General features: G+C 45.0%; 2 protein-coding genes across 3 annotated transcripts in view; one reads left to right on the top strand and one right to left on the bottom strand.

Moving 5' to 3' along the window:
* Window positions 1–20,116, bottom strand: part of CIDEC (cell death inducing DFFA like effector c) — a 35,914-nt gene that overhangs the window by 2,521 nt on the left and 13,277 nt on the right. The window contains exons 2-6 of one of the 2 annotated variants that reach the window (XM_069473880.1): window positions 6,989–7,066; window positions 5,950–6,103; window positions 1,970–1,999; window positions 1,627–1,785; window positions 1,351–1,538 (exon numbers count right to left, since the gene is read on the bottom strand). In XM_069473880.1, coding sequence (XP_069329981.1) covers window positions 1,351–1,538; window positions 1,627–1,785; window positions 1,970–1,999; window positions 5,950–6,103; window positions 6,989–7,066 — 609 coding nt within the window. Of the gene's footprint in view, window positions 1–1,350; window positions 1,539–1,626; window positions 1,786–1,969; window positions 2,000–5,949; window positions 6,104–6,988; window positions 7,067–7,329; window positions 7,368–20,116 lie in introns of those variants that run through there. The other variant, XM_069473881.1, reaches the window with a different exon arrangement.
* Window positions 12,803–15,650, top strand: JAGN1 (jagunal homolog 1). The gene is made up of 2 exons (XM_069473876.1): window positions 12,803–13,007; window positions 14,582–15,650. The coding sequence occupies exons 1-2, from the start codon at window positions 12,919–12,921 to the stop codon at window positions 15,042–15,044; spliced, it is 552 nt and encodes a 183-aa protein (XP_069329977.1). The 5' UTR covers window positions 12,803–12,918; the 3' UTR covers window positions 15,045–15,650.

Raw genomic sequence — 20,116 nt, forward strand, 5'->3', positions numbered from 1 at the left:
AGCGAATAAGCTAGGAAACCAAGGTGGTCTGATATGCCCTAGCTACGTATGTTCTGGCAGAACTCTCAGGACCCTGAGTGGGATTTCTCAGAAGCCCCATGAGAACAAGGATCATATATGTCTTCATTTATTCTACAATTACTCGAATAACTACTATGTGCCAGTATTTGCCAAGGTACTGGAGGCAACAGAAATTCTTGCCCTTATGGAACCTCTTCCAGTATCTTGTTCATCTCTGTGTCTTTAGTTTAACTCTGTAGGACTAGGCACAGAGTAGGTACTCAGTAAGCACTATATGAAGCAATTTAGGAGGACTAGCATCTATCAGAAGAAGCTGGCTAGAGCCCATGCTCTGCTACTCCCTGGCTTTGTGGCTTTGGACTAATTGTATCACTTCAGCCTCAGCGGCTACATCACCTCATGGGGTAAGAAACTCCTGAGCAACACTGGAGCAGCTGCATTTTGGAAACATCTTCTTACAACTTAACGTATTGTCATGCATCCTATGATACTCCATTAGACTTTCAAAATAAAAAGTTAAAAAAAAGTTCATTAAATAATAAAAATGACTCTTGTCCATAAGATAGGCAAATTAATTCCTCTCATCAGAGGATCACTTGAGGCCAGGAGTTTGAGACCAGCTTGGGCAACATAGCGAAACCCCTTCTCTACAAAAAATGAAAAAATGTTAGCTGGATGTGGTGGCCTGCGCCTGTAGTCCCAGCTACTTGGGAGACTGAGGCAGGAGGATCACTTGAGCCCAGGAGTTTGAGGATGCAGTGAGCTATGATTGTGGCACTGCACTCCAGTCTGGGCAATAGAGCAAGACTGTCTCTTAAAAATAAATGAATAAATTACTTAATTAATTTTTTTAAAAGTGCTGGGATTACAGCAGTGAGCCACCATGCCCAGCCTATCTCATCATTCTTGATGGACCTATATATGTGTGGGATTTTGAATTCTCCTTTGAAATAATTGTAACTTCTTGCTAATTCTCTAATTAATTAATTCAATAAAATCTTTGACACGCTTAGCTTGTAAAAGTTGATTAGAAGACTATTTAGAAAAATTTACTATCTTCAGTGAAAAAGTGTAGTTGCTATGAAAGTAATCATAAAACTAAATGTATCCAAGTTCCACCCGGAGGAATATGTGTGCCCCTTTGGCATAACTAGTGCGATCAGAGCATTTTGATAAATTGTAAAGTTCTGTATTCTCTGATACGATGTTAAGCTTTGTCAGCATCAATGCCAGACCCAGGCCCTGAGAAGGCTGAGGTGCCTGTGAACAGATCAGGGTTCCCCTGTTGCTTCACACCCGCCCTCCCCCGGCAAATCGCAATGCACTCACTTCACGATGCGCTTGGCCCCACAGCAGTGCAGATCATAGGAAAGGGAGTATGTATCGTAGAGAGTCGCCTTCACGTTCAGGCAGCCAATGAAGTCCTGTGGGTTCAGCTTGTACAGGTCAAAGGTTATGCGGGCCACATCAATCTTCTTGGCAGGCTTATGGGAGAGGCAGGGTTGGTACCTCGATCCCTGCATCAAGACAAGCAGATGGTTAGTACTGCTCGAGGACTTCTCCCAGGCTCCCAATTCCCCCTCCCCTCAACAGGTGAGACCTAACCTGTTCTGATGCGGGCTGCCATTTCTGCCCCTTCTGGAGGACCATGAACACTGTATTCTCTGCCAAAGCTTGGAAATAGTCTTCTGTTTCTACGGTTGTGCCATCTTCCTCCAGCACCAGGATGAAGGGCTTGTCTGCCAGCATCAGGGTGTCCCGGACCTGGGGAGTAAGGTCAGCAACGTTTCAGCCATCCCCATGGAGCCTCAGAGCTGGTATGGGGAAGACCCACATGATGTCACCTCAGCTGCCAGGGAAAGAACAAGTAGCCTGGGATCTATTGCATGAAACCAGAACCCGGGCTTTCTACTGTGGATCACTACCCAAAGATTTTATATCATGGTACCTCTTGGTACGTGGCTTCGGGGTTAGTAGTCTAGAATAGGATTGTCCAATATAATATAATGGGAGTCATATATGTAATTTTTTATTGAGATGTAATTTATATATTATAAAATTCCATTCTTTTAAAGTACACAATTCAAAGTTTTTTAGTATATTCACAGAGTTGTGCAACCATCAACCACTATCTAATTTCAGAACATTTTCACCACCGCAAAGAGAAACCCAATACACATTGGCAGTCACGCTCCCATTCCTCATCCCCTGGCAACCCCTACTGTCTGTCTCTACAGATTTGCCTGTTCCAGACATTTCGTATAAATGGGATTACACAACTTGGCGTCCTTTTTCACTTAGCATATTTTCAAAGTCATCCATGTTGTAGCATGATTAATTCACCTTTGTGGCTAAATAATATTCTACTATGTAGATATATCACATTTTAAAATTCATTCATCAACTGTAAACACTTGGGTTGTCTTCATTTTTGACTATTATGAATACTGCTATAAGCTTCTGTGTATACATTTTTATATGGACATATGGTTTCAATTCTTCTGGGTATATACCTAGGAGGATTGCTGAGTCATACATTAACTCTGTTTAACATTTTCATGAACTGTGAAATGGCTTGCCAAAACAGCTACATCATTTTACATTCCCCCAAGCAATGTAGGAAGATTCCAATTTCTCCACATCCTCACCAACGCTTGTTATTGTCTTAATCATTTTAGTAAATATGAAGTGATTTTGATTTGCATTTCCCTAATGACTAATGATATTGAGCATTTTTCCATGTGTTTATTGGCCATTTGTATATCTTCTTTAGATGTCTACTCAAATCCTTTGCTCATTTAAAAATCTATTTATTTATTTTGTTTGTATTTTAGCCATGAAAAATGAGCTGGACCTTTGCCCCATTTTAATTGGGTTGTCTTTTTTTTCTTGCTCTGTGGCCCCAGGTAGAGTGCAATGGCATCATCATAGCTCACTGCAACCTCAAACTCCTGGGCTCAAGTGATCCTCCTGCCTCAGCTTCATGAATAGCTGGGACTACAGGTACATGCCACCATGCCCAGCTAATTTTTTCTATTTTTTTAATAGAGATGGGGTCTCGCTTTTGTTCAGGCTGGTCTCAAAATCCTGACCTCAAGTAATCCTCCTGCCTCTGCCTCCCAGAGTTGGGTTGTCTTTTTATTGTTGAGTTGTAAGAATTCTTTATATATTCTTGATACTAGATCCTTATAAAATATACACTTTGCAAATTTTTTCCCCATTCTGTGGGTTGTCTTTTTACCTTCTTGATCGTGTCCTTTGATGTATAAATGTTTTTAACGTTGACAAGGTCCAATTTATTTTTCCTTTGGTTGCTGCTGTACTTTGGTGACAAATCTAAGAAACCAAGGTCATGAAGACTTACACACTTATATTTTCTTCTAAGGGTTTTATAGTTTTAGCTCTTACACTTAGATCTTTGATCCATTTCAATTTATCTTACTTCTCTCAACTGGTTTCATCATCTGAAAAAAGTTGAGGCAAGTACAGTCTTAGAGTTGTTATGATGATTAAATGCAAAAGTATAAGGACTCGTAGGTTGATTGCCTGGGTTTAAATCCCAGTGAATGAACTTGGCCTCTGCCTCTGGAAAATGGGAATAGTAGTAACTACTTTCAGGTTATGATTAGAAGAAATACTGGCAGAGTACATGGTCCATAATTAGCAATTACTACCTTTTTATACTATATTGATCAAGATGGAAAAAGATCCAAGACATGCCATAGAATGATAAGTCAGGCTACATACTATAACACATAGCTCCATTTAATTACTTTATATATAAGCACAGATTATTTAGGACATTTACAACCACATCATTAGTTATCTTAGAATGACAGAATTCTGACTTTACTTTTCTTACTTAGATTCATGAGGGAACATATTTTGTTGTTTAAAATTCTTCAGTAAGGGCCTGAAATCAGCAACACAACGATAGCAATGAACATACCTAGCTCCCAGGTCTTGGTTTCTGAATACCATTCTCCACTAAAATGAAGTAGACCTCCTTAGGAAAAAATGGCCAATTCAAGGACTAGGCAGGGAAAGTACAAGATGAGCCTGCAATACCTTTTTGCACCAAAAAGAAAGAAAGCACTCAAATAATGATGGGGACATAGCAAAAAGACACAGAAGGTGGGTTGAAGGGTGTCCCATTGGCCAAGTGTAGGACAATTTGAACATCAATAAATAATCTGTTACCATCATTATATCCTATTAAAATAGGAATACCTGAGTCCCTTTTGATATAAACAAATGAATACATTGAAAGTTAGATGCAGAATTAGATGTTTACATAGTACAAAGTACTGACCTGGAAAATAATTAACACAAAGGGAAAAATAACAATGTTACATAAAGAAGCCTGATTGTACCGCCTTATTCAAATAGTCAAAGTAAAAAAAAGTAATGTGACAAGTCAAACTTGTATGTAATTTTGCAATGACAATTTATATTTATCATATCCCTGCCAAAGATATACAACCTGAATTGAAGAAAGAGAGAATTCCAAACTGAGGGACAGTAAACAAAATAAATAGCTTATAATTTTAAAAACAGTCAAGGCCATGAAAGTCAAAGAAAGACTGAGGAACTGTTCCAGATTGGACTAAAGAGACATACAATTCAGCAGACACTTGATTCAGACCTAGAACTAGATCCTTTTGCTACAAAGGATATTATTAGGACAATTGGCAATGCTTGGAGTCCCAGGATTCACTTGGACTAATGTAACATTATATGTTTCCTGATTTTAATGGTTGTATTATGATTACATAGGAGAATATCCGTGTTTGTAAAAAATGCACACTCAAGTATCCAAAAGTAATAGGCAGCTGGTTGGCAAGTTACTCTCAAATGATTCAGGAAAAGTTTTGTACTGTATTGTTCTTCCAATTTGTGTTAGTTTGGGTTTGCTTAATGTTAGTTACGACTGGGTGCAGTGGCTCATGACTGCAATCCCAGCACTTTGGGAGGCTGAGGTGGGAGGACTCCTTGAGGCCAGGAGTTCAAGACCAGCCTGGGAAACACAGTGAGACCCCTGTCTCTATCAAAAAAAAAAAAAAAAAAATCCTCCAATGGCTTTCTGTTACTTTGTAAAATAAAACCCAACTGTTCTTTGCCATGGTCAAGAGATTTCATGCTCTGGTCCCTGACAACCACATCACCTTACACTCTCCCCTTCACTCTCTCTGCTCCATTCTTTCTGTTGCCACACTTGGAAAAGCAGTCTATAGGTAGAGTCCTCTGTGATCCGCCAGTAAGATTCACTTCTGACTTGTCTATCATCTTGAAAAGATGCAGTCTCACTGTTGTTCCTACCTGCATCCCTTGGTGATAGGAGTTCCCCAAACTCAGTGGCTTATAAAAATCTCCTAAAGTAGCTGCTAAAAAGGAAAATTCCTGGGCCTCACTCTTCCTCTGGAAGCTTACCTGATTAATAGTTTGAAGAAAGTCATCCACAATTATTAACAAAGCCTTCAGTGGAAGTTCCATTGTGGGAGACAGACTCAAGGAGAACTACACTGGCTGAAGGTAGGAGATGGAGAAGGGACTGTCCAAAATCCTGCTCATTTCCTCAACTTTCAGACACTTTTACAAGTTTAAGAACTACTGGCAAAGGGAACCTGAGGGTCTTTCCAGCAAGAAAAATGTGCCCTGAAAATACCACTGACCTATAGTGTAGGATGGCAATGTACTGCCCTCCCCTGTCACCAGGCAGACATCACTAATCAACTGGACAGCTCTGCAGGCAGGCGCTACCATTCCATTGGCGCTGGCATCAGAATGGAAGCCGCTTTGCCTTCTAATCCCTGACCTCCATCCTTGCGGAATCCTAGCTCCTGACCTAGAGGACAGAGGCCACCAGCAGGGCCAGCTCTCAGCCAAGGCCCAAGTGGTTGAGCTGTGCAGAGTTCAGCCCTCGCTCACCTTGTGGAAGAAGTCCTCAAGGCTGTGCGCAATGACGCCCTTGCGCACACTCCGGTCCACAGTGCTTACTCGGTAGGGCCGGGCCCTGGGGGCTTCCCGGCTGGGCTCTGACGGTACCTGCTGGGTCACCACCGAGGTGCTCACTGCCACATGCCTAGGGGTGGTAGGAACATCAGGATGAGCTGCCAACAGCTCCCAGCTCCCACCCCACCAGCGTAACCACGCCTCCACCCCTGCAGACTGGGCTCACACTAGACCTCCTCCGGTACCACCCACCAAGCCTGCTCCAGATAGTCTTACTCAAAATCCTGCTAGAGCATCTCAAACTTTGATGGGCATATTAGTAACCCGGGGACCTTGTCCAAATGCAGATTCTGATTCAGTAGGTCTGGGTGAGGCCTGAGATTCCCTATGACTAACAAGTTCCCAGGTGATGTTGACACTGCCGGTTCTTGGATCCTGGGGAGTAAGTAGCAAGGGGATAAAAGACCCACCCCACATTCCCCCAATTACCACCTCTCTTGGCCTCACTCTTCTCACCTGTAAAGTGGGCTGAAGCGGGGGAAGCCTGAAACCAATGTAAGGTATTTTTGAACTCTGAGATACACGATATGGAACCAAAGAAGTAGAGAGAACATGGATTTTGGAGTCAGGCAGGCCCTGGTCTGAATCTTGGCTCTGCTGTGGATTTGCTAAGTGACTAAGAGCACCCACTCTGTGCTCCATTTTCCTCACTTATTAAATTGGTTTAATAATCTCCTCTTCTCAAAGTTGTTGTGGGGCTTAAACGGGATCAGGAATGAAAAGCACCAAGTAGAGTGTCTACCTCTTTCTACCCAATGAATGGTGGTGGGTGGAGGTGATGTCACCTGGGGGCTTGTTGAAAGTGCAAAATCAGGTCCCATGCCAGACCTCCTGAATCAGAATATGCATCGGAACAAAATCCCCACATGACTTACATACCCACTGAAGTTTGAGAAGGTCTGGCCTACAGCTCATAAGTGGCTCCACTTCCCTTCTGCCCTTGGGCTCTCCTCACCTGGACAGGGACTTGGGGTAAAGAAGGCTGAGGGACTTCATGGCGTATTCCATCCTTGTCAGCTGGACTAAATTGGACCTGGGAAGGAAGCAGAAACAGCTCTTCAGGGTGGGATGGGAGGGTTCCCCTCTCTCTCATCACTGGACACAGGGCCACCCAACCCCCATCCAACAAGCCTGTACCCTGGTGTCCTATCCCAACTCACACACACCTCCCTGAGCCCTCCCTCTCCCACCCAGCCGCGTGCACACCAACTGTGACCAAACTGGAGACCCCACCCCACCCCCAGTGCTGCGGCTCAGCCCCACGCAGCAGCCCCAGCCCACCCCAGCCCCACTCACTCCACGCTGCTCTACCCCTGGGTCTGGTCACACTGAACAGGGATCCCAAGTCGGGGCTGAAAAGGCCCTGCCTGGTTCCTTCCTGTCCCTGGGGGCAGAGTCCACTTCGCACTGGCAGAGTGAGTCATGCCACCTCACACTTCTGGGGGCCATTACCTCACCTCTAGTCCAGAGACCTCACAGGCAGGCGCCTGGCCTGAGCCTGCTTTCTCCCATGGGTCCTTGAGCAATCTGCGCCCCTCCCTGAGACTTCCCACTGGCCAAGAGAACTTTCTGTGATGATGTTCTATGTTTGTACTCTCAATACCACAGCCATTAGGCCAAGTGGCTATTGAGCACTTGAAATGTGGCTAGTGTGACTAAGGAGCTGGACTTTTAATTTTATTCAATTTTTTTTTTTTTTTTTGAGACAGGGTCTCAGTTTGTTGCCCAGGCAAGAATGCAGTGGTGTCCTCATAGCTCACTGCAGCCTCACACTCCTGGGCTCAAGTGATCCTCCTGCCTCAGCCTCCCAAGTAGCTGGGACTACAGACCTGCACCACCAATCCCAGCTAATTTTTTTCTATTTTTAGTAGAGATGGGGTCTCTCTCTTGCTCAGGCTGGTCTCTAACTCCTGGCCTGAAGCAATCCTCTTGCCTTGGCCTCCCAAAGTGCTAGGATTATAGGCGTGAGCCACCACACCTGGCCTAATTATTTTTTTTATTTTTTGTCTTGCTGGGTCTTGCTATGTTGCCCAGGCTGGTTTCAAATTCTTGGCCTCAGGCAATCCTCCCAATCTCAGCCTCCCAAAGTGCCAGGATTACAGGCATGAGTCACTACACCTGGCCAATTTTACTGAATTTTAACTAATTTAAATAGCCACTGTGCCTTGTGGCTCCTGGCACCCATATTGGCAGCACAGGTCTATGCAAATAGCCCTGGGCTCACCTGCCACCACTTTTCCCCCTAAACCTCTATGCTCCAGCTCTTGAAGGCTCTAAGCCTTTGCACAGGTAGTTCCCTCCACTGGTGAAGCCTTTCTCTGACCCAGGGCTAAACTTTTGCAGCCTTGAAGCCCGTTTCACTGGGTTCCATTCTTTGGAAAGCCTTCTTAGACAGCTCACAGCATTATTACCCCATCATCCTGTCCTTCCTAGCTGAGTGTGCCTCAGTGTCTGTTTCTGCTCTAGCCCCCCGATCCCTGGGTGCCTGGCCCTGGGGTGTTCTCCTTGTTTTCAGCCCCCAGCACAGAGAGGGCCTGGCACAGAGCAAGGGGCACGAGGAGTGGGCATGGAACAAAAGCCCCTTCACCAGTCGGGTAAAGTCACTCTATCCTTCTAACAACGTGAGGGCTTTGCAGACCAGCCCCGGCAGAGGCAGAAAGCCCTCTTCCCCACTTAGCACTACCTAAGCCTGCTTGCTTCGGCCTTGCTCTCTTCCTACCCCTGGCAAAACTCCGCCAAGCCACACCTCACCAGCTCTCCAGGAGCAAAAAGCAACAGACTCCTTACCTCCCCTTCACAGCCTCCTCGACATACTGCCCAGCCCAGCCCAGCTCTCCCTTCATTTTATTTCCAGCTCCCATGAAGCCCCTCCCCTGGCCTTCAGCCCCAGCTGGGGAAAAGAGCTTGGGAGTGAGTTTCGGCTCTCACCACAAGAACTGCAAGCCAGCCTGACTTCCAGAAAACGCCTGAAAGGAGGGGACAAGGCATGTTTCGAAAGCTTTAGAAAAGGTTATGGCCCAGGACATGAGAGCAGGCACAGAGGGCCCAGAAAGCAGGCAGATGTGGGGTGTGGTCCCAGCTCCACTGCATATGGGCTGTTTGCACTTGGACGAGGCACCTTACTTCTGTGAGCCCCAGAGTCTCTCACCTGTGTGACAGGATGATGATCCCTGCTTTATAGGGCAGGGGTAAGGATTAGTGATAATAAAAGGAAAGGCTTTGCAATATAGACACTCAATAAATGAAAGTGATTATTGGTATTATTTTTTACTTTTTTTATTATTATTTTTGAGACAGAGTCTCACTTTGTTGCCCGGACTAGAGTGCCGTGGTGTCAGCCTAGCTCACAGCAACCTCAAACTCCTGGGCTCAAGTGATCCTCCTGCCTCAGCCTCCCGAGTAGCTGGGACTACAGGCATGCGCCACCATGACTGGCTAATTTTTTTTCCTATATATTTTTAGTTGTCCATTAATTTTCTTTCTATTTTTAGTAGAGACAGGGTCTCGCTCTTGCTCAGGCTCGAACTCCTGAGCTCAAACGATCCACCCGCCTCGGCCTCCCAGAGTGCTAGGATTACAGGCATGAGCCACTGCACCCAGCCTATTGGTATTATTAATAATGTATTTATTAAATAATAGCAGAGACTAAGACAAGCTGAAATGTGGAGTGGTTAAGAGTGTAAGATCTGGCTGGTCTGAGTGCAGTAGTGCTTGCTACTAATTGATCACAATCAGTTATAAATTTATTTGTTCCTTTTCTACTCCCACTGCTTCACTTGACTAGCCTAAAAAAGAACAATGAAAAGAAAAAAAAAGAGTGTAAGATCTACGACCCAGCAATTCTACTTCTATGTGCATATATGTATGTATATGTATATATACAAATATAATATAGAGCTGGGCACGGTGGTGTACTTGTAGTCCCAGCTATGTGGGACACTGAGGTATTAATAAAAGGATCTCTTGAGCCCATGCAGTTCGAATCTAACCTTGGCAACATAGAGAGACCCCCTATCTCTAAAACAAACAAACAAAAAACATATTTATTATACGTACGTGTGTATATATACACATACACCCCCAAGAGAAATGAAACAATATGTCTAGGCCATGTACTCATTATAATGTCTAGGCCACCATGTACTCATTATAGGCTCATGCCTGTAATCCTAGTACTTTGGGAGGTTGAGGTGGGAGGATCATTTGAAGCCAGGAGTTCAAGACAAGCCTGGGCAATGTAGGAAGACTCTGTCCCTACAAAAATTTTTTTTTAAAAATTAGGCATGGTGGCATGTACCTGTAGTCCCAACTACTTGGGAGGCCGAGGCAGGAGGGTCACTTGAGCCCAGAAGTTGGAGGCTGCAGTAAGCTATGATCATGACACTGTACTCCAGCCTGGGTGACAGAGTGAGAACCTATCTCTAAAAAAAAAAAAATTTCTACACAAAAATTTGTATATGAATGTTGACAGCATTATTCATAATAGCCAAAAGGTAGAAACAACATGAATGATCATCAATTGATGAATAGATTAAAAAATGTGGTATATCCATAAATGAGATATTACTTGTCAATAAAAAGGATATATACTACTACATGACGGAAGCTTGAAAACATTATGCAAAGTGGAAGAAGCCAGTCACAAAAGATCATATATGTATTATATAATCCACTTTATGAAATGTCCAGAATAAGCAAATCTATAAAGACAGAAAATAAATTAGTGGTTGCTTAGGGCTGAGAGTGGGGAGTGGGAGAGGAATGGGGAGTCACTGCTAATGGGTACAGGGTTTCTTTTAGGGGAAACAAAATTTTCTAACCTATTATAATAATCACAACCTATTAATATTTTTGGTGATGGTTGCACAATCCTGTAAATATACTAAAAATCATTGACTTGTACGCTTGAGTGGGTGAATTGTATGGTATATGAATTATATCTCAATAAAGCTGTGTTTTGTTTTTTAGGGACTGGATCTCACTCTGTCACCCAGGCTGGAGTGCAGCGGTGTGATCATAGCTCACTGCAGCCTCAAACTCCTGGGCTCAAGTGATCCTCCTGCCTCAGCCTCCTGGGTAGCTGGGACTACAGGCATGCGCCACCATGCCTGGCTAATTTTTTTCTGTATTTATTTTTAGCTGTCCAGATCATTTCTTTCTATTTTTAGTAGAGACGGGGTCTCGCTCTTGCTCAGACTAGTCTTGAACTCCTGACCTCGAGAGATCCTCCCGCCTCGGCCTCCCAAAGTGCTAGGATTACAGGCATGAGCCACCGCTCCCGGCCCTGACTAATTTTTAAAATTTATTTATTTTTGTTTTTTAGAGATGGGATCTCACTATGTTGCCCAGGCTGGTCTTGAACTCCTTGAGCTGAGTCAGCCTTCCAAAGTGCTGGGATTACAGAAGTGAGCCACCATGCCTGACCAAGGCTTACCTCTTTATTGTGGCCTTCAAATGCCCCAGTTGCTCTGAACTTTTTCAGTTATTTAAACAGCCAAGTGCTCTCTGGATTCTGGGCCTTCACAGCTTCACTTCCCTCTGCCTGAAAAACACTTCCCCTCCCTACCTGTTTACTCCAGCTAATTCCTACTCAGGCTTCAGGCCTCAGCTGAGATGCTGCCGCTCTAGGGAGCCTTCCTAACCCTCAAGGTGGGGGAGAGGTCCCTTCTCTTTGCTCCCTCAGCCTCCTGTACTTTCCCCTCTTGGCACTGACCACCCTACTTCATAGCTTCGTGGGTCTAAGTTTTTCCCTCTACTGGTCTGTGATCCCTCAAGGGACAGGGACCATGTCTGTTTCATTCTGTGTCTCCAGGTTATAGTATAACATACTGGTGCATAGTGGATGTTCAGTACATGTTTGGTGGTTTGTTTTTTTTTTTTTTTTTTTGGGGGGGGGGCAGATAATGTAACTTCCTTAAAATTTTATTTTTTATTGTGGTAAAATGTACATAACATCAAATATCCCATCTTAATCCTTTTTAAGGGTACAGTTCCGTGGCATTAAACACATGCTTATCCTTGTGCAACCAGCACCACCTCCTGTCTCCAAGACTTTCTCATCCTCCCAAATTGTAACTCTGTGCCCATTAAACAGTAATTCCCCAGTCGCTGCCCCAGCCCCGCCAACCCCTGGTAACCATCGTTCTACTGTCTCTACAGATAACATAACGTTTTATTTGAAAATAATTTCTTTTTCTTTCATGGCCTTGACATTTTTGAAGAGTACAGTTCAGCTATCTTGTAGAATGTCCCTCAGTTTGGGATTGTCTGACATTTCTTCATGGTTAGATTCAGGTTAAGTATTTTTGGCAGAGATACCACAGAAGCGAGGCTGTGTCCTCAGCGTATTGGGAGGCATTGGGTGTCAGTTTGTCTCATTATCGGTCAGGTTCACTTTGACTACTTGGTTAAGGGGGAGGCACCGGGTTTGCTCACTGAAATGTTACCCTTTTCTTTTTGCAATGATTAAATGACCTAGGGGAGAACACTGATAAACTGCGTGAATGATGTGTACTCCAAAGAGCAGTTTCCCCTCCTGTGAAGTGGGGACATTAGTGTCTTGGACTCAGAGCTTACGAAGGTGAGAGAGTTCAAGAAGCTTTCAGGCAGACAGAAACAAAGCAGTCAAGGCTGGGGACTAACTTCCTGCGCGGTCCCCTCGGCAGGGGTGGGGCCGGGCCGAGAGCGAACCAGGGCGCGTGCGCGCGGAGGAGTGACCACAGAGTCGGTCCTCCCGGGACAGAGAAGCCGGAAGTCCTCTTCGGAGAGCCTCGCGGCTGTTGGGTGGCGGAGCTGGGGCGGTGCGAATAGCGTTCCCCGGCGGCTTGGCGCTGTTGTAGCGGTCGCGAGTCCGCGTGAGGGGATCTGGGGTTCTGGGCGGTTACAATGGCATCTCGGGCAGGCCCGCGAGCGGCCGGCACCGACGGCAGCGACTTTCAGCACCGCGAGCGCGTCGCCATGCACTACCAGATGAGGTATGAAGTGAGGCGAGGAGCACGGAGGCCTTCTCCCTGGCGGGAGAGACGACGGCCCAGCCCCAGGGTCTTACTCCCCAGCCAGTCCCGCGCACTTGGCAAGTCCCCTCCGGTGACGGCGTCGGGCTCGTCTCCCACCCTGGGAAGCCCCGTCGCCCTCGCGAGCGCCACCCCTTTATTCACTCGGTGCCTTGAGGGGATCCAGCCCCGCGTGGGCTCTGGAGTCACATCTGTGCTGGCCCGGCTCTGTCAGCTTGGAAACCTAATTTCTAATTGAGCCTCAGTTTCCTCATCTGCAGAGGGAGAAAATAATCGACCTTTTAGGTTTTGGTGAAGAAGATAGCTTGAGGCCTACCCCATAATACCTGGTAGCTGTTATATTTGGGGCCGTTTGGGGGGATGTGGAGGGTAAAAGACAGCCTTTCCCTGGCTAAAATGAATTTTATAACACTCCCATGTAAGGGATATTTCTACATTCGATTATTCGACATACTTCTTGAGCTTCTACCCATCGTGCATTGTGTAAGACACTGAGGCTGTAAGAGCAAAAGCAGACCTGGTCTTTGAGTGCATGTTACACTTTCAATAAAAAGTTTGTTAAAAGATGAAACAAAAAGCAAAACTGTTACCTGCCTTCATTGAGCTTGATGTCTAGAGATGACTGATTATTGTCTTCTGCTTTTTCCACATTTTTTATAACAAATATTTTAAAATGAAAATTTAAAAAGATTTTACTTCCTTAAATCCATTGAACTCTCCCAGAATGTTCTTCACATCCTTCTCTCTACAGTTTTGAAGAATGACAAGCTCTTTGGACCCTCACTTCATTCTCATCTTTAGGGGCCTGCCTAGGAGAGCCTCCCAACCCAAGAAGGTGTTTTCTTGCCTGCCCAGAGCAGAAACGGTGTCCTTGGGGGTATGAGGAGGATATATTTGTGAACTGAGAGAATTAGAGGAGTAAGAGAGATATGTGCTTCCTTTAGATGAAAAATCTATCTGGAGAAGTATGGGCAGCATGAGCTCCTTTCCTCACTGCCAGTACCTTTCTCCCTCTACGTTGTACTTCTATGGTGCAAAGTCATCTTTCTAAACACAGAGTTACTCTTCTGCCTTTAAACTCTTTCATAGTCTTTGTAACTTCATATCCAGCTACTCCTCTTTCCCCACAATGTGTTCTTGCCACGCTCAGCCATTTGCTTCCTGGAACACAAATGCTTACGCTTTTTTGCCTGCATTTTGCCTGCATGCTGTTGGCTCTGCATGGAATGCCCATCTTCACTCATCCCTCAGAGCCTAGCTCAGGTATCACTCTCCTCTAGATTGCCTTCTCTGACATTCCATCCCAAGCAGAATTGATTCCTCCTTCTTGTGATCCCATGTATCTTGGAACATGTATTTACTAGAGCTGTTTCAGTTCCTTTTCTAATTACTTTTTCCTCCTCTGCTCTTGTGCCTAGCCTCTGGGCTGTCTTATTCAAATTTGTATCCCGGTGTGCAATACAGTTGCTGTGCATATAGTTGGTGGTCAGAAAAATTTGAATGAAAGGTACTTCTCCCTCTGCTCTGCCCCACAGCGTGACCCTCAAGTATGAAATCAAGAAGCTGATCTACGTACATCTGGTCATATGGCTGCTGCTGGTTGCCAAGATGAGCGTGGGACACCTGAGGCTCCTGTCGCATGATCAGGTGGCCATGCCCTATCAGTGGGAGTACCCGTATTTGCTGAGCATTTTGCCCTCTCTCTTGGGCCTTCTCTCCTTCCCCCGCAACAACATTAGCTACCTGGTGCTTTCCATGATCAGCATGGGGCTCTTTTCCATCGCTCCTCTCATTTATGGCAGCATGGAGATGTTCCCTGCTGCACAGCAGCTCTACCGCCATGGCAAGGCCTACCGCTTCCTTTTTGGATTTTCTGCCGTCTCCGTCATGTACCTGGTGTTGGTGCTGGCAGTCCAAGTGCATGCCTGGCAATTATACTACAGCAAGAAGCTCCTAGACTCTTGGTTCACCAGCACACAGGAGAAGAAGCGTAAATGAAGCCTGCCTGATGGACTGCTGTGGGGTGAAGCCTGGGCCTCCCATTGAACGAAGGGACAGGGGTAGACGAGCTGTTCTAAAATCTCTTCTGGTGATTTTAGCAGCTGTGATGCTGACCAGGCCAGAGTTCTGGAAAGCCTCTCCTGTTGCCATCTGCTGAGGTGACAAAACTATATTTAATATATTCCTGGTCGGTTAGAACTGGATGACCAACAGCTGTGAAACAAACTTCAGTTGGTTGAAATTGAGGCCCTTTGGGGTTTTTCTTTAAGACTGAACCTCATCCTTGCCTCCTCTTGGTCATTCTCCCCACTTCCATCCATCACCCCTTAGCCATTGAGACTGAAGGAAATAGCAAATAAATCAAATTCTATTTCAATCGATAGGTCATGGGTCAGCAAACATTTGGAAAGCTGCTCCTCCTGCAGGCTGTGGTCTCTTCTGCAAAGCATTTTAATTCAAAAGAACCTCAATAAAGTTAAGACTGCCCCGTCTCCCTTGTGCCTTGTGTTTGGGGCTTGAAAGAGTGTGAAAGGTTTGTTGTTTGAGCGGTCTTAGACACTAGGAGAAAGGTAGAAGCTACCTGAGAAAGCTGGCAGTGGCCATAAAGAAGTGGACTGGCCGTGGGGAACCTAAGCCACAGTTGCACCCTGCAGCTGATTGGCAAGAACTGCCTTGGGCCAGACATTTAATCTCTCCATGTATAAAATGGTCCATTCTCATCTATTTAGCTTGGATTATGGGCTCTTTTAGTTGAATTTTCATGTTCATCAGTCAATGTTAATGTCAGTTATGTATCTACTACTATATAATGGTATCCAAAAGAATTTTAAAGTGTTTCTGTTATAGAGTTTACAATCTAGGCGAAACATGCTATATATGTGAAACAACCAATGAATGTAAATCTAATGGTGTAGAGTGATAAATTAAAAATAGAAGTGGAAGAGGTGATTAAACTAAAGGTCCTTCCTTTCACACCTAAAATTCTGACACAGTATTTATTGAATGAAAGATGTGTGTCTCTTTGCACTTGACTTTACTGTCTTTGGATGATGCCCAGATCTGTAACCACAGAGCTCTGCCCTTTCCAGAGTTGTAGTCATTCTTTTGTTCTATAAACCTATGTATATACTTAGTCACACTTAGTACAGTGTTAGGTACTGGCAGTACTTCTAACTACAAAACCTCTTCTGCCAGATGTTCTGATTATCATCTGAAAATCAGTATGTCCTGTCTGGGTGAGGCTGGTCATGCCTGCAATCCCAGCACTTTGGGAGGTTGAGGCAGGAGGACTGCTTGTGCTCAGGAATTTGAGGGTGCAATGAGCTATGATCCCACCACTGCACTATAGCCTGGGTGACAGAGCGAGATCCTGTCTCTAAAAAAAATCAGTACGTTCCAAACTTAACTTTGCCTTTCTGCCTCATACCCATTCCTCTTCCTGCATTCCTGTGTTGAAGTGAGTATACCAAGAGCACAGCTCTGGATCATCATCCATTCAATGATCATTAAGTCCCTACCATGTGCTGTTACTTTTGTAGCAACCTAAGTGCCCTAATCTCTTTCTGAGGTTTCCAAGGGGCATTATCTCCCAGTACTCCCACTCACACCCTGCCTTAGTCAACTCAGCCTCTCATGGATCCCCATATTGGCTCCATGGTTTCCCAGTTTCCTTTGCATAAAAATTTCCTTTTTCTACTCTTACATTCCTTTATCACTTATCCTTTAAGACCCAGTTCATATGGTAATTCTAGAGCCTTCCAGTTCCTGTAATTCAAGGAGCAAGAGTTCTTTCTCTGAATTTTTATTTTACTGCTTTTATTGACAGAATTATTGCTTTGCATGTCTTTTCCACACCGCTTGCTCAGTACCTAGCACATAGCATGCATTCTAAATTTATTGAATGAAGCAATTTTCCCTACTGTAAACTAAAGTCAGGATGTATTTCACAGATGATAGAACTAAAGTAGAGATAGAATTTGGAGAGCAGAGAGAGGCAGATGGAAATATACAAGTAATGGAGTTACCATGAGCACCAGGCACAGACTGCTAACTTCCAAAGAATTGAAATGCAAATATTAGTTTTAAAAAAGTTTAAGGCTGGGCGTGGTGGCTCATGCCTGTAATCGTAGCACTTTGGGAGGCCAACATGGGAGGATTGCTTGAGGCCAGGAGTTCAAGACCAGCCTGAGCAAGAGCAAGACCCAGTCTCTACAAAATACAGAAAAATTGGCTGGGTGTGTTGGTCCATGCCTGTAGTCCCAGCTACTCAGAAGGCTGAGGCAGGAGGATCCATTGAGGCCAGGAGTTTGAGGTTGCAGTGAGCTATGATGATGCCAATGCATTGTAGCCAGGGTGACAGAAGGAGACCCTGTCTCAAAAAAACAAAACAAAACCAAAAAAGTTTAAAATTTCTTTGGTTATTGGAATGGTCTTAGGATACCTTACAGACTTTATGGTCTTAGAGTACCTTCAGAGACCCATTGTGAAAATTACTGTCAATAATTTTAGGCCGGGCGCGGTGGCTCACGCCTGTAATCCTAGCACTCTGGGAGACAGAGGCGGGTGGATCGTTAGAGCTAAGGAGTTCAAGACCAGCCTGAGCAAGAGTGAGACCCCATCTGTACTAGAAAAATAGAAAGAAATTATCTGGACAACTAAAAATACATAGAAAAAATTAGCTGAGCATGGTGGCACATGCCTATAGTCCCAGCTACTTGGGAGGCTGAGGCAGGAGGATTGCTTGAGCCCAGGAGCTTGAGGTTGCTGTGAGCTAGGCTCACACCACGGCATTCTAGCCTGGGCAACAGAGTGAGACTCTGTCTCAAAAAAAAAAAAAAAAAAAAAAAAAAAAAAACCCCAACAATTTTAAAAGAACAAAAACCATTTGGTTTATGTTAGTTTCTGCTTGTTGGGTTGTTGGGATTCTGCTGTTCTGGGCTTTTCCTATAATTTTTCTCACCTCCTGGTTGTAGTATTCCCTAAAGCAAATATGACCCCCTTAGTGGATCTTGATGTAGTGGAAGGAACACTGTATTTGGATCAGAAGACTGGGGTTCAAGTACCAACGCACTTGCTAATCATAGGACTAAGATCAACCCTACTTGTTTCACAGATTGCTTTGAAGATCAAATAAGGTAAAGTATTGTGAAAGCGCTTTGTGAGCTATGTATCACTATATAAATGTGAAGAATGGTTATTGCTTCCTGATCTTCACAGGACTAAAGTTTAGGGGCTGAAGGGACTGTTAGAAAGCACCTAGGCCATAAGAAAGGCAGTGTGGTATAGTGGAATACCTCTTCCCATAGTAGACTGACCTAGGCTGGGATTCTAGCCCGGCATTTTACTAACTTCTGCCTTGGGTGAGATACTTGAGCCCTTGTTTTTGATCTGACACATGGGCATCCCTGGTAGCTACCTCCCAGGGTTGATGTGAGGCTTAAATAAATAATGTTATGAACAGTCTAGTATATAGTAGGAGTTTAATAAATATCAAAATATCAAAATGCCATCCCTTGATGAGCTTTGTTGGCTTCCTCCTTCAGATTGGGGGTCCTTTCCTCTTCTCTTAGCAATAATTTCTTGCCCCAGAATGCTAGAGTTTGATCCCTTCTGGAAGAAAAATTAAGGAAGGGATGGTTGCCCACTCTTGGGTTACATTGATCTAATTGGTTGAACCTTCCTTCCCAGGGTGCCCTAATGGTGGACACAGTTACCCCAACAGACCTTAGAGACTGACCTTACAGGAAGATTCTGGAGCTGCTGCTTCCTGGTCTGACAAAGTCCACACCAGTAAAGCTATGACAAGACAAATGGCTGCCCAAGGCCCCCACTGTGTACTTGGTACCTGAGCATGTGCAGAGGCCTGCGAGGACTCCTGAGCTCTCGCTGGGTCCCCAAGTAAAGGTTATTAGAGCATGAAGTCTCTCATTTGGTCAGTTCATTTAGGTACAAACCACAGATGAGACAGGCCTTAGCCCCCTTCCAAGAAGACAGGGCCTCTGTGCCGAAGTCCTACAATACACCATTGCTGCGTTTACTCCAGTTCGCCACCTCCTATTCCAGTCCTCCCTTGTTGACATTTGCTGAACAATCCCCACTGTTCTAGAAGTCCGACCACTGATAACTCACTATCGTAAGGCCTACTTTCTTCTTTCCAACCATTCCAATTTCTTTCTGTACATTGTTAACCCTGCCAGCTATATCACACTGCTAAAGTTAGTGCCTTCTGTGGACTACAGGGTCCAGAAACCTCTGACTTCCCACAGCTTTCCCCAAGCAGCGTGTTCTAGCAGAAAGATCCAGGAAGACATAGTGGCAAATCTCAGATGAGAAAAGTGAGGCTCTGAGAAGAATAAATAATTAGCAGAGCTGGGATGTGAACCCAGGTCTTCTGGCCCATCCCCTTAGGATACCACTCCTGGGCCGCATATTTCTGAACCTCCACAGTGCTGCAATACTCGGTACTCTCTGATTTATTGGCAAGCTGATTGGTAGACAAGGCAGCCCTTTTCCCCCACTGACTCCAAGGAAAGTACCTGCACGCCTTCTGGGAGTTTCCTCGAACACAGGTGTGAAGCATGTTTGTGTGAGTGAGTGTGTGTGTGTGTGTGTGTGTGTAAATGAGAGCGAGAGAGCGCATATGTGCAGACTATATATGAGCAGCACTCACAGGCTTCAGGCCAGCTCTGGAAGGGACATTTTTTATGCCTCACGGTGTCTTCTTGCAGGTAGGAAGCCTAGGGGGTGGGGGTGACAGGGGAGCAGGCAGAGAGGGTCAGAGGACTGGCTTTTCCTATCTCAGACCTGAAACTCATTCTGGCTTTACCTTACCGTGATGTGAGCTGCCTGAGCTGGCAGGGCACTGAGGAGGGGGTGTGGGCAAGGGTGGGGAGGGTCTCGGATCAGCAAGTGAGGGGCTGACTCCTGTTAGCTGAGTATGTTTGGACATGTCACCTAATTTTCTTGAGTGTTTCCCACTCTGTAAAAAATGGGGTAATAAGACTGAACTCAGGGTTGTAGTACTAATAAAATGAGATGAAGTGGGCAAAGCACACAGTCCAGACACTGAT

The sequence above is a fragment of the Eulemur rufifrons genome, chromosome 7, assembly GCF_041146395.1.
Source record: "Eulemur rufifrons isolate Redbay chromosome 7, OSU_ERuf_1, whole genome shotgun sequence".
Lineage (NCBI taxonomy): Eukaryota > Metazoa > Chordata > Mammalia > Primates > Lemuridae > Eulemur > Eulemur rufifrons.